We start from the raw sequence: 13,022 nt of genomic DNA on the forward strand, positions 1-13,022 counted from the left end.
AATTAGGGCCGTCACTTATTACCGACACATGGTTTGTTTGGGGGGAAATAGTCTTCTCCTAGTCTCAATCATGTGAACATCCTTAAAGCTGCTGTTGTCCTTATGACCAGAATTATATTGCAACTAATTCTAATCATATTAAGATCTAGCATTATTTTTATTTTATTTTTATCCTCAATTCCACGCTCTGTCTATCACAGAGGATTGCCTTGTGTGATTTGTTTGGGGGGAATAATTTAGCTTTCCCAGTCCTAAACTGTGTGAGCGTTCCCTTATGCTGCTGCTGTCCTCTGACTCTCTGCTATTTCATGGTGCTCATGAAAGGTCAGAGGACTCCCTGAACAGAGCCATACCGCCAAATTTAATTAAGTTTTTTTTTTTGAAAGATGGCGGATGGTACTAGACACCGCAAGAAAGACGCCGATAGCGACCACGCGGCTTTAATGAATGAACTACGTGCGCTAAGCGCAAAAATGGACACTATGCAGACTACAATTGAAAAACAAATGAATGATAAAATGGAAAGTTTAAGTGAGTCCATGGAAAAACTTATTAGTGAGAGTAAAGAAGTATTTAAGGTGGCTAAAGCAGTTAAGGAGATGCAACACGCATTGGATCTGGAAGTGGGAATTCTCTGTTCCAGAATGGAGCAAATGGAAACTAAAATGAATGAGAAAAAAGCTAAGGGCAAGCAGTTTGATCCTGATGTATCGTTGATAATTGTGGGACTGTCGCAAGCAGAGGGAGAAGATGTTGAGGCCAAAGTAAAAACTCTGCTGGATGAGGGAATGGGCTGTGAGCCGGTGCCGAAAATTGTGGCCGTGGAGCGCATGAGGGCGCAAGGGCGAAATCCGGGACTCGTCAGAGTGGAACTCAAGACAACGCCGGAGAAGGTGGCGGTACTTCGGCGGCGGTTTAAACTCAAGGACAACGAAAGCTACCGAAGGGTGTATGTTTCGTCAGCGAAATCACACGCTGAGCGTCTCATGGAATTTAATTTTAGGACTCTGCTTAGAGAGATCCCAGCTGCTAAAGACTACTATTTGGCTAACAATGGGCGGCTAGTAAAGCGTGGTCAAGCCAGGGGCACGGCGGGACCGATACCACAGTCTTCGGATTGAAGACTTCATGACCAGCCTGTAAGTACGGACTATATTGCTTTAGTTCATTGGAACGTTAATGGATGGACGCTTGCAAATAGTAAGTTAAGAGCGCAACTGCTTCTTTCGTTTGAACCAGGAATTATTTCATTAAATGAGACTCATTTGTCCGCTCTTATGCCTGAGCTTCATGGATACAGTTGGATTGGACATAATCGTGTGGCTCATAAAAGGGCTGTCAAAGCCTCCGGGGGTGTGGGTGTATTCATCAAAAAAACTATTTTGGACAATTTTTCTGTAACGATTGAGGACAAGACTTATGACGGAATTCTGTGTTTGCGGTTTGAGCACACGAGCTCACAATATTCATTTATTTTGATTTCATGTTATTTGTCTCCTGAAACTTCGACATGGGGCCGTAATGCTGACCTTTTTTATGCACATTTATTGTCTTTGATTTTTACGGTTGAGGCTGATTCTGTTTATATTTGTGGGGATCTGAATAGTCGTGTTGCGCACCACAGAGACTATGTCGACAAGGATGATATTAGTCCTAGAGTGGTGTTGGACTCGGGCTTGAACAAGCATGGGGAAAGTTTGATTGATTTCCTTAAAGAGTCGAAATGCTGTGTGGTTAATGGAAGAATAAACCCGGAGTATGATAATTTCACATCTATTTCTGTTAGGGGTAAGGCGGTAGTTGATTATATTGTGACGAGACATGAAGATTTAAGAACATGTAGTGAATTTAAAGTATTCACTCCATTTGAATTATTGGAAAGAACTGGGTCCCGAGGGCTAATAGATGAGAGGAGTAGACCCCCGGATCACTCGATGCTTTATTTACGTTTTCAAACAGCAGAGATGTTTATAAATTATAGTGCTGATATTACAACATTTTGTAAACTACCAATAAGAAACATCAAGGACAATTTTCTTTCGTCTGAAACTTCTGATGAAGCCTTAAAAAATGTTATAGTACAATTAGACAAAGAAGGGGAAGCACAGGATAATGTTGATTGCTGTTATGAACTTTTCTGTGGGGTTTTATATGGGGAAATGAGTCAATATGGGTCAAAATTGTATGGAAAACGGGCACACAAGAAATGGTATCGAATTAAACAACCTTTTTGGAATAATGAATTGCATAATACATGGTCAAATCTTCGTGTGGCAGAGAAAAGTTATTTAAAATGCAAGGAGCCTGTTTTAAGGAAGAGTTTGCAAGATATATTTAAAACCTGTCAATATGATTTTGATAAAAAACTTAGAATGTATAAAAGGCGTTACAGGAGAGGTAAAGCTTTTGAAATAAAGATTTTTCAAAATACTAATCCACAGCATTTTTGGAAAGAAATAAACAAGCTTGGACCAAAGAGGAATAAATTAATTCCACTTGAAATAGTCACGGAAAGTGGGGGGTCAGTATTCGAGATAGATAAAATATTGGACAGATGGGAGAAAGATTACAGAGATTTGTACACTTGTTCTAGCTCTCACCAGTTCAATGATGCATTTTTAGCTGAGATATGTAAATTGATAAATCTAATTGAAATTGGATCTGTTATGTTGGAAACACCCTATCTAAGTAGTGTGCTAAATAATGATATTTCCTTAGAAGAAGTTCAGAAGGTAATTGATAGAACCAAACCTTATAAAGCGGTTGGTGTGGATGAATTTTCTAATGAGGTTTTAAAATGCCCCAAGTTGTTAAATACTCTCCACATGTTATTCCAATATTGTTTTAAGAGTGGGACTGTTCCCTCTGTGTGGTATAGTTCGATCATTAAGCCTATTCCAAAGACCACACAGGCTGACCCAAGAGTACCTTTGAATTATAGAGGAATAAGTTTGTTAAGTACAGCATGTAAAGTGTTTTCTGGTATTCTTAACAACCGACTAAGTGAATACATTGAAACTAATGGAATTTTGGTGGATGAACAGAATGGGTTTAGAAAACACAGAGCATGTATTGACCATATTTATGTTTTATCATCTGTCATTAGAGCAAGGTTGCAGGAAAATAAAAGTACTTTTGTTTGTTTTGTTGATTTAAAAAAAGCTTTTGATTGGGTTAACAGAGATTTGTTGAAATATAAGTTACTTTCTATTGGTATTACAGGTAATTTGTATAATTCTATCAGAGCTTTGTACAAGGCTCCAGTGGCCTGTGTGCAGATTAATGACATGAGGACAGGATGGTTTCCCACTCCATTTGGGGTTAAGCAGGGAGATGTTCTTTCACCCACTATTTTTGCGCTTTTTGTGAATGATTTGGCTCAAGAGATAAAGTTAGCAAATTTGGGTATAGACATTGATGGTTTTAACCTCAGTATTCTATTATATGCAGATGATATTGTTGTTTGCACCGATGAGGAAATTAAACTACAAAGAATGTTGGGCATTATGAAGGATTGGTGTAATAAATGGAGACTTTCTATAAATGTGGATAAAACACAAGTTGTCCATTTTAGGAAACCATCTGTGTTGCGCAGTGAATTTGATTTCTTTTTTGGACAAACCCAGCTTATGTACTGCAGAACTTATAAATATCTTGGTTTTCTTTTTCACGAAAATATGACATTCTCAGAAGGGAGAAGGGTTTTGTCTGAGTCTGCAGGGAGGGCCCTAGGAGCCGTTATTAATAGGATGAAGCTTTGCCCTGAAATAAGTTATTCAACATTTACCCAGCTGTTTGACAGTATGGTGGGATCTATTTTGTTTTATGCAGCTGGGGTCTGGGGCTTCGAAGATGCTCCTGAATGTAATAGATTGCAGAGCAGGGCCATGAGGTGTTTCCTTGGAGTGCACAGGTTCACAACTCGAGCTGCGCTAGAGGGAGATATGGGTTGGGAGCCTTGTATGGTGAAACAAAAGGTGGAAGTAATAAGATTGTGGAATCGTTTTATAAAATTACCTGAAGATAGACTTACTCGGAAAGTTTTTGATTGGGATAAAGCTCACAATTATCCTTGGTCAATGGAGGTTCTTGGAATACTTTCATCAGTAAAAGCACAGTATATATTTACAAATACTTTACGAGGTGATATATCTCAGGCAGCTGTTGTTTAATTCTTATAAAGAGCAATGGCAATGGCAGGTGTTAAATAAGCCCAAATTGAGAAGTTATGTTCACTTTAAAAATGATTACTCCACTGAGCCTTATGTCAAATGTTGGTTAACTAGATTACAGAGGTCTTTGTGTGCCCAGCTCAGAGCTGGGGTGTTGCCCTTGCAGATCGAGGTGGGGCGCTACAAGGGTGTCCCAGAAGAGGACAGATTATGTGTTTTGTGTGATTTAATGGTTGTTGAGGATGAATGGCACTTTTTGTTTTTTTGCCCGTTATATCATGATTTTAGAACGGGTATGTTTGAGAGAATTCAATATAAAAAGCCTGATTTGTTTTGGATGACGGATGGGGATATGTTGAATTGGCTTTTTGAAAATGGAATCTATAGTCTGGCTAGATATGTGGAAAAAGCGTGGAAACTTAGGCAAAGAAATTTATATCCTGACCTAAATTGACGGTGTCTTGTCTTGTTTTGTTTGTTTATATTGTGAAAATGATGGTAATGTATTGTGTATGATGTTCATCTTTCTATGTTCTTTGTTTCATGGTCATCTTTGTGTATTATTTTTTGTTTTATGTCATTAGTGTCTTATAAGCCTATTTGGGCTGGGCATGTAAGTGCAAGACACTTTAATAAAAATAATAATAATAAAAAAATAAAAATAAAATAATTAAGAATTATCAACTTGAATTGCAATTTATTCAATAGAAATTCTTAATCATTTTTATTGTCTGTGTGTTCTTGACTTTATGGACCTGACAGAAGTCTCTTCGCTGGCGTGATTGCCGACCCCAGAGGGTTAAGATGTCTGTGACCATCATATGACAGTAAAAGAGAACACACAACCCTTATTCTAATATGGAATTGTATTGTATTGGTAAAAAGTGACAGGAGGGTCTCCACTCAAGTATAAAATATGATGAACAAGTCTAAGAATGTTCCACATATTGTTGGAAATACCATCATTGGCCTAGAAAGATAAAATTCTGTGAGTGAAGTCTATAAAGGAGGAAGGATGCCCTCCCTGCACTGTCACACTCTGCACCCACTCTGTGTGACTGAACGACTGCTGGCCTCTGTTAAATAAAGTGTTATTGATTATTCTTGCTATTTTTATGATATAGAAACTAACCTCCTCAAGCAGTTTGTAGAAGTGGGTCTGAACCTTAGACTGGACCTGTTAATGGTCCTGTGTGTCTGACTGTGAAGTTCCTGCTTATCTGAGCTGTAGATCCTGAACTGAGAGACTGAAGAGTGTCATTGTTCTCTACAGGTTTAGGTATTGTGGTGTTACAGAAGAAGGTTGTGCTGCTCTGACTTCAGCTCTGAGATCAAACCCCTCACACCTGAGAGAACTGAATCTGTCTAGGAATAAACTAAGAGACTCAGATGTGAAGCTGCTCTCTGATCTGAAGGAGGATCCACATTATAAACTGAAGACGCTTGAGTGAGTATTGATGATTAAAACTGTTCATATTTTAATTGAAAGTTAATTTTGTTTCTGCTTAGTTAACTTTCCTTGTGATGGTGAATTACACACTATAAACATGATTAATAAGAGTTTGATTCATTAATTTATAGTAGTTTATAACAACAATTAAATATCTTCAAGTTTCTTTTTATTTCAAACAATTCAATATTTTGCTTTTATCATTGTCTTTTTATCCCCGGTCTCGTTTTTGGTGTCCCTCATTGGGGACGCCAGGTGGCATCCCCTTTGAGGTGGGGTAGTGTCAGGGTTCTGTCACTTCTGTCTGGTTTATATCTGGTTTGGTGACAGAGCTCTGACATTTCCCGGTTTGTCAAGTGTTTGTGTTAGTCTGGTTTGTTGTGATCACATGGCTTGTCTTGTAATTCCTTGTGCCATGTGCTCTCCTGTCAATTGTCTAACCCCTCCCATCTTGTTACCTGATTATTGATTAATTTGCCCCACCTGCCTTCTTTGTTACACTCTTTTGTTTTCTTCCTATTTAGTCTCCCTGTGTTTGCAGTCTTGTGCTGGTTCGTTGTCTATGTTCCCTTGTGTTTCATGTTCATGCCTGATGCCTGTCTCGTTTTCCCCCACTGGGAGTTTTTGTGTGTAGTTTTGTTTATTTACTTAATAAATATTCTTCATCCAGCACTTGAATCCTCGCTTCACTTTTGTACCGATCCGTGACAGAAAGAGGACAGTCATACAGGATTATAGATAATGGTCAAGGATCATCATTCATGGTGATTTAGATGCTAAATCAAAATCTGAATGTTTAAAAACAGCATTAACAATCATGCATCACACTGTTATATTACAATATCTCACTTAATCATCTAAGTAGTTTCTTTTAATTGTTCTAAAGTTGATAGTGTAATAATGTTGCACACATTTGACTGTCTGTGTTTTACTTACAGGTTTTAGATGTTACTCTGACCTTCTCTGGATCAGCTGATGGAGACAGACAAACCCACAGTGATCATCACACACGTGTGTTTGTGTAACTTTACAGAATGATCCAATCCTTCAACCAAAGTCAAACCAGGAATCCTTCAACCAGAAGGAACTGGATAAATATTCTGAATGTTAAGATCCGATCTGACCTGTAATTCCTGAATCATAATCATACACTGTTCGTTCGTTGGCCAGAGGAGAACTGAGCGACTGAGTCTGGTTTCTGCCGAGGTTTTCTTCTCCATTCTGTCCCTGATGGAGTTTGAGTTCCTGCCACTGTCGCCTCTGGCTTGCTCAGTTGGAGACACTTAATATTCAACAGCGTTGACACCATTATATGAGAACTGAACTGAGCTGGACGATGACATCACTGTTATCTCCAGAGCGGCTGTATAGATAAATTAACTAAATTAATAACTTTTTAACAACAGAAATGAATCAACACTGAACTTACTTAAGGTAGACTATGACATTAATTTCTTCTAGATCCTCTGTACAGCTGAAACAAACTTTTTTTTCTCAGCTTTTTGCTCAAAATGTTGCTGTTTTTATTAAACTTACCTATATTCGAGTGTTGATAAAAAAAGAAAAGCGTGAATCTAGAATAAATATTTTTTCTGTTGTTTAAAAATAGAGGGTATGTTCCTTTATTTTATATATTGCATATATATCAGATATTCATGCAACAAAATATTCTCTGGGCCATGACATTTTTGTGAAAATTATCAGAGTTTTAATCTTTCATTCGTGATGTTCAACTGATTCAAATAAAATCTGCTGAAGTTTCAGTGTGTGTATGAAGGAACGGCTGTGTGTGTAAGAACATGTCAGTCTCTGTAAATCAGCTTCCTTCAGTTTGAATTCAAATGATAATTCTGCATATTCCAGTCAGATAACAAAAAAGATTCATGTAATCAAGACATTTCCACTATAAACACACTGATTTACACTGAACAAACCCACTCTGACAGAAACAATATCCCAGATCATTCCTTTCAGTAAATCTGATTTAAGAAGAATGACTGATCAGACCAGAAACTGCGACGACTGATCTGAGAACAGATCGAGATGTTGAGTTGTTTTTATTCTTTAACTTTTGAATATGGTTTAAGTATAGATATTTTATACTTTTGGTATTTATTAAAGGGTATATCATTGTGACGGGGCGCATAGCTACCGTCACGGCAGCGATACGCTACCTATGCCAGTTCACAAAGACTGAGTGCAAATGTTGCCTTTATTGGTTTGTCTAGCATGTTAATGTGTTCTGTTAATCTTCATACTGTTTCAATTCATACTGCCATTAACTTAGCCTTTCATCTAAACTCCAACAGAAATCCCGTAGAATTCGTGCACACTTAACATCTAATGCTACAGTGATTTATATGCTATAGCTACTACTATCAATACATATTTTACTGTTTAAAACCATGCCATTTACTTCACAAACTTATCCAGTTACAATAACCACGCAACACTTGTTTTTGTTAAAGCTGCAGTCCAACGTTTTTCCTCTTTGTCGCCATCTCTGTTAGAAATCTGCAATTGCAGTTATTCGCGGAATTATTAACTGTGCGTGGGTAGTAAATCGGCATGAAACAGCGCGGATGAACACAATGTAATGAGGCTGCCGCGTCGCTGTGGATACTGTACTGTCATCAGCAATCTCAGAGTATACTTTTTGAAAGTGTCAACATTAGAATTTTCATCGGAAAATGTCATCTGAACAAGTAAGTAACATTCCCTTTTGTTCTGACCAAATTCGGGGGGTGGGGGCAGCATTGCAGTAGCTATATCATGCTGATTAAATCTAACGATTGCTTATATCACGTTAAAACGTGAAAAATATATTTTTTCTGTAGCCACTCTGAAGTCCGAAGTCTTTGTGTTTTACAACTGGTGAATCTCCAGTTGTCACTGGTGATTGTCGCTTTAAACTTTCGGGATTCGCCATACCAAGTGCTAAGCTAAATCTCCACCTCCATCATCCACACACGCTAGCCGGGGACTCCTTCTCTATGTGTACAGAAGTGACGTAATGACGCAAAGACATGCTCGAAATTCCCGCGGAAATCCACCAGTACCACTGGAATTAAAATCATTATTACAAGCTTACCGTTTTGAATCGAGGCAAGGCAAGCAGATCGTTTTGAACACTGGCTGGTTACGTTTTTTTTCAAAAATGTATTTTTTGATATTTTTAAACCCAAAAAAGTGCCGGACTGCAGCTTTAATTATGTATCAGTTTATTTAGTTTTAAAGGAATATAGCTTTAGCATACCCTCTTTGTGTCTTACTGGTGACTCCTCTGTTTGTTGGTGTAAAGGAATTTTTGCCACAATGCATGGGGTTTAAATGATGCTGTGACTTCCGGGTCAACAGGAAGTGACCCGGATTTTGAGTTATTATTTTTTTTAGCTGTTAATATGATTTATGGCTTTGCCAAATGTTAGCTGGGACCATATAATTAATATTATGTATTTTCTAGATTAATAGATGTAGCATTTTGGCTGTTTTTAAGCATTTATGGCCTATTCATTTGAGACACCCCTGTATTGTAATATTGTGTTGGTATGTGCCAATTTCAGGGGTGCCTTCATGCCTATAAAGACGAATATCTTCACTCTCTCAGGAGGGCAGGTGGTGAGAGGACATAAGTTTGTCAATGCTCTCTATAGTGGCTTGTGTTAAGGTCAATTTCTAAGCAACTGCAACATTTTGATTGTTTTTGTTTTTGGCTCTCATGTCAATTTACTTTATTTACTAAATAGTATGTTTTTTTTTTTTGTTTTTTGTTTTTTTGTTAATTTGTATTGCCTTTCTTTGGCCTTAATTGGAGTAAATAAACTTTATTCCATCTGTTCCAACTACTTCTCCTGAGTGTTTACATCTGCTCATGACAACTCTTGTCATGTCTACCCACAACAATCATGTTGTGATTGATTGTGTATTTTAAAGCACTTTGGTTCAAATCCTGTTGTTTTTAAATGTGCTCAAATAATAGATTTGAGATCTCTTCTGAAACTCCAGATCACTTTTCAATCTTTCAGATCCACGGAGACCCAAATATGATCTTCCTTCTGCGGAAACTATATATTTTCATGTTTTAAGACCAAATTAATGTGAAAAATGTATATTATAAATATGTGTATAATACAATTTGTGAATTTAGTTTCTACATTACATCATTGCATTATTTTACTGTAATGTTAGATGTGTTATACATGTAAATAAAATTTTATCTTTCTGTTTTAATAAACTATTTTAGTCAAATATATTAATCTATTATTTATTTACATCGTTCTATTTATTTATTTTAATCAAATTATTATTTTTATTTAATCAACTTTTAAATCAGTTATTTATTATAATCAGGTTTTATTTCAAATGTTTTTGTTTATTTATTTATATCAATTTATCACTTTTTAAATTTAAGTTTTATTTATTTAAATCAAGTTGTATTTAATCAATTTTTAAATCAAAGTGATTAATCTATTACATTTATTAATTTAAATGTACTGAGGGCCTGTGGTCTGTAAACTCCTGCTCTAGAGGAGACACAACTGGTGAGAACTTTCTGTTTTACTCTCATTACTGCAGTGAGAATAAGATAGATCTGGTGTGATTTTTCGCTGCCTCATGTATATTTGTGCATGTGAAGTTTAGAGGTGATGTTTCAAGTTAGTTTGTGTTCTTACAGTCACACTTTCAATGCTCTGAACGATACGAAACGTCTCTCAAGAGTGAAACTCAGCGTTTAAGTGTGTGAGAGAGACAGAAAGCAGAAGTGACATATCTCCTCCGATCACACAGTTTCCTCTCACAGTTACACAGCGGAAGACGCCACTTCCTCACACAGACTCGACACACACACTCCTCCGACTGCCCGACGCAGGTAAACACACACTGTGTGTCTGCGTCCATCCGTCCTCTGGTGCGGGATGGAGGCGTTCAGCTCCAAGGACATGGCCATGCAGGCCCAGAAGAAGATCCTCAGTCACATGGCCAGCAAGTCCATGGCTCAAATGTTCATCGACGACAACAGCAGCGAGGTTCTGGACGAGCTGTACCGCGTCTCCAAAGAGCACACGGGCAACCGCGGCGAGGCCCAGAAGGTGGTGAAGAACATGATCAAGATCGCCGTGAAGGTGGGAGTTCTGTTCCGACACGAGAAGTTCAGCGCAGACGAGCTGAGGCTGGCACAGGACTTCAGGAAGAAGCTGCATCACGGAGCCATGACGGCCATCAGCTTCCAGGAGGTGCAGCATTCACATATTAATAATGTTTGCATGATTATCCGTGAATTATGGTTCATTAAGTCAAGCATCACTAGTGCTACAACTGCTAGTGATGTCCTGAAACCTCTTAAAGTTCTGCGTGTGCTTCGTCATTTCAAACCAGACAGGAAGTGACTGCTGAGAACACCCTAGCAACCACACAGAACACCCTAGCAACCACACAGAACACCCTTGTAATTTTTTAATGCAGGATGCATTCTGATTGGCTGTCAATGTTTTATCATTCATCTTAGAGTTAGAATGTTTAATCTTTAATCTTATTTTGACATGTTTGAAAACTGAAATACGTGGAGAAATTTACAAATAAAGTTTAAAAAAAATGTTTTTCTAACGGCCGGTTTACACCAAGGTAACGATAATGATATCGTTTTTCATACATAACGGAGATTACGTCACAACTATAACGATAACAATAACAGAGGAATCACTTTCAGAGCGATTTTATTCCCAGATTAACGATAAAAACACTGACAGCCAATCAGAATCCGACATACTTTAATGAGCTCGAGCATTTAAAACGTCACAAGATAAAACTGCAGCGCGAGCTTATAATAAACAGAACAATATCGTGCGTTGATGCTAATATAGTTATCAAACTTGTTGTGAACGATCATAACTTTGGATAAAAGCGGCTGCTAAATGTATGAATGTAAACGTAAAAACTAGGGCCGTCAAAATTAACATGTTCATTTGTTTTATTTAAACATATTTAAAGCAATTAATGCAGCATCGTTTGGCTCACGTTACATTATATGATCACTCTATCAGACAGGAAGCGACTGCTGAGAACACCCTAGCAACCACACAGAACACCCTAGCAACCACAACATTCTGATTGGCTGTCAATGTTTTTATCATTCATCTCAGAGTTAGAATGTTTCTGTGTGAACAGGCTTTAAAGAATGAAGAATCTTATTTTGACATGTTTGAAAATTGAAATATGTGGAGAAATCTACAAACAAAGTGAAAAATGTGCCTCTTTTCTAACGGCCGTTCACACTAAGGACGATACCTGTAACAATAAAGACATCGTTTTATATACATAGCAGAGTTCACATTACAACTATAATGATAACAACAGAGGAATCACCTTTTAGAGCGATTTTGTTCCCAGATTAACGATAAAAACACTGACAGCCAATCAGAATCCGACATACTTTAATGAGCTCGAGCATTTAAAACGTCACACGACAAAATTGCAGCGCGAGCTTATAATAAACAGAACAATATCGTGCATTGATGCTAATATAGTTATCGTACTTGGTGTGAACGATCTTAACTTTGGAAAAAAGTGAATGTAAATATAAAAACTATGGCAATCAAAATTATTTGATTCTGTCAATGGCGAGGAAAGAGTTAATTACAGAGTAATGTGCGGTTACTGTTTTTAACGGACTGAAAGCAGCAGTAAAACTGAGTGTGTCTGTCCCCGTCAGGTGGAGTTCACGTTCGATAAGAACGTCATGAAGGACCTGCTGACGGACTGTCGGGATTTAATGCTGAAGCTGGTGGAGAAACACCTGACGCCCAAGTCTCTGGATCGCATCAGGCACGTGTTCAACCATTACGCGGACCCGGATCTGCTCACACACCTGTACGACCCGCAGGGGACGCTGTGGAGCAACCTGAGCAAGATCTGCAGCGGCCTGAACCGCATGATCGAGGAGGGCAAGCTCTGAACACGGGACTGAGACACGCTCGCGTCTGATTGGCTGATTCGCACTAGGACATCATCCCAGGGTCAAAGGGAGATTTAAAGGGACAGTTCACCCAAAAATGACTTTCTTCTGTGGAACGCTAAAGAAATGTAGTTCGGTTCCCAACTTTTGTCATCTTTTGTGTTTCACAGAAGACGGACAGATCTTTTTAAGAAATTATAAAAATATTGCTTTTTAATACAAGATTTTTTTTCTGCATTTTAACATGATTTGCGTCCATCGATCTTTACAACTAAAACCACAGAGAACTTGAGCAGCGCTGGATTTTTGTACAGTTGTATGTACCAGTGAAATAATCCACTTGTTTCTCTTCTCATGTTTCACTGTATTTTGTTCAACAGCAACAAAGAGTGGATCTGATTGAAGTTTAATAATAAAGTGTTGTTTTATTTTGTTTCAAATATTCCTC

General features: G+C 37.9%; 2 protein-coding genes across 2 annotated transcripts in view; both read left to right on the plus strand.

Annotated features, from left to right (window-relative positions):
- The window catches only part of LOC306987151 (NLR family CARD domain-containing protein 3-like), a 43,675-nt gene extending 33,808 nt beyond the window's left edge, over window positions 1–9,867 (plus strand). The window contains exons 8-9 of the mRNA XM_079591215.1: window positions 5,446–5,619; window positions 6,561–9,867. Of these exons, the coding sequence (XP_079447341.1) occupies window positions 5,446–5,619; window positions 6,561–6,567 (181 nt within the window). The 3' untranslated portion in view covers window positions 6,568–9,867. The remainder of the gene's footprint in view (window positions 1–5,445; window positions 5,620–6,560) is intronic.
- Window positions 9,868–10,302: 435 nt separating this feature from the next.
- The window catches only part of tnfaip8l2a (tumor necrosis factor, alpha-induced protein 8-like 2a), a 2,941-nt gene continuing 221 nt past the window's right edge, over window positions 10,303–13,022 (plus strand). The window contains exons 1-2 of the mRNA XM_079592003.1: window positions 10,303–10,856; window positions 12,332–13,022. The exon at window positions 12,332–13,022 is cut by the window's right edge and continues 221 nt beyond it. Coding sequence (XP_079448129.1) covers window positions 10,539–10,856; window positions 12,332–12,574 — 561 coding nt within the window. The 5' untranslated portion in view covers window positions 10,303–10,538 and the 3' untranslated portion in view covers window positions 12,575–13,022. The remainder of the gene's footprint in view (window positions 10,857–12,331) is intronic.

The sequence above is a fragment of the Phoxinus phoxinus genome, assembly GCF_949152265.1.
Source record: "Phoxinus phoxinus genome assembly, chromosome: 19".
In the NCBI taxonomy this organism is placed as follows: domain Eukaryota; kingdom Metazoa; phylum Chordata; class Actinopteri; order Cypriniformes; family Leuciscidae; genus Phoxinus; species Phoxinus phoxinus.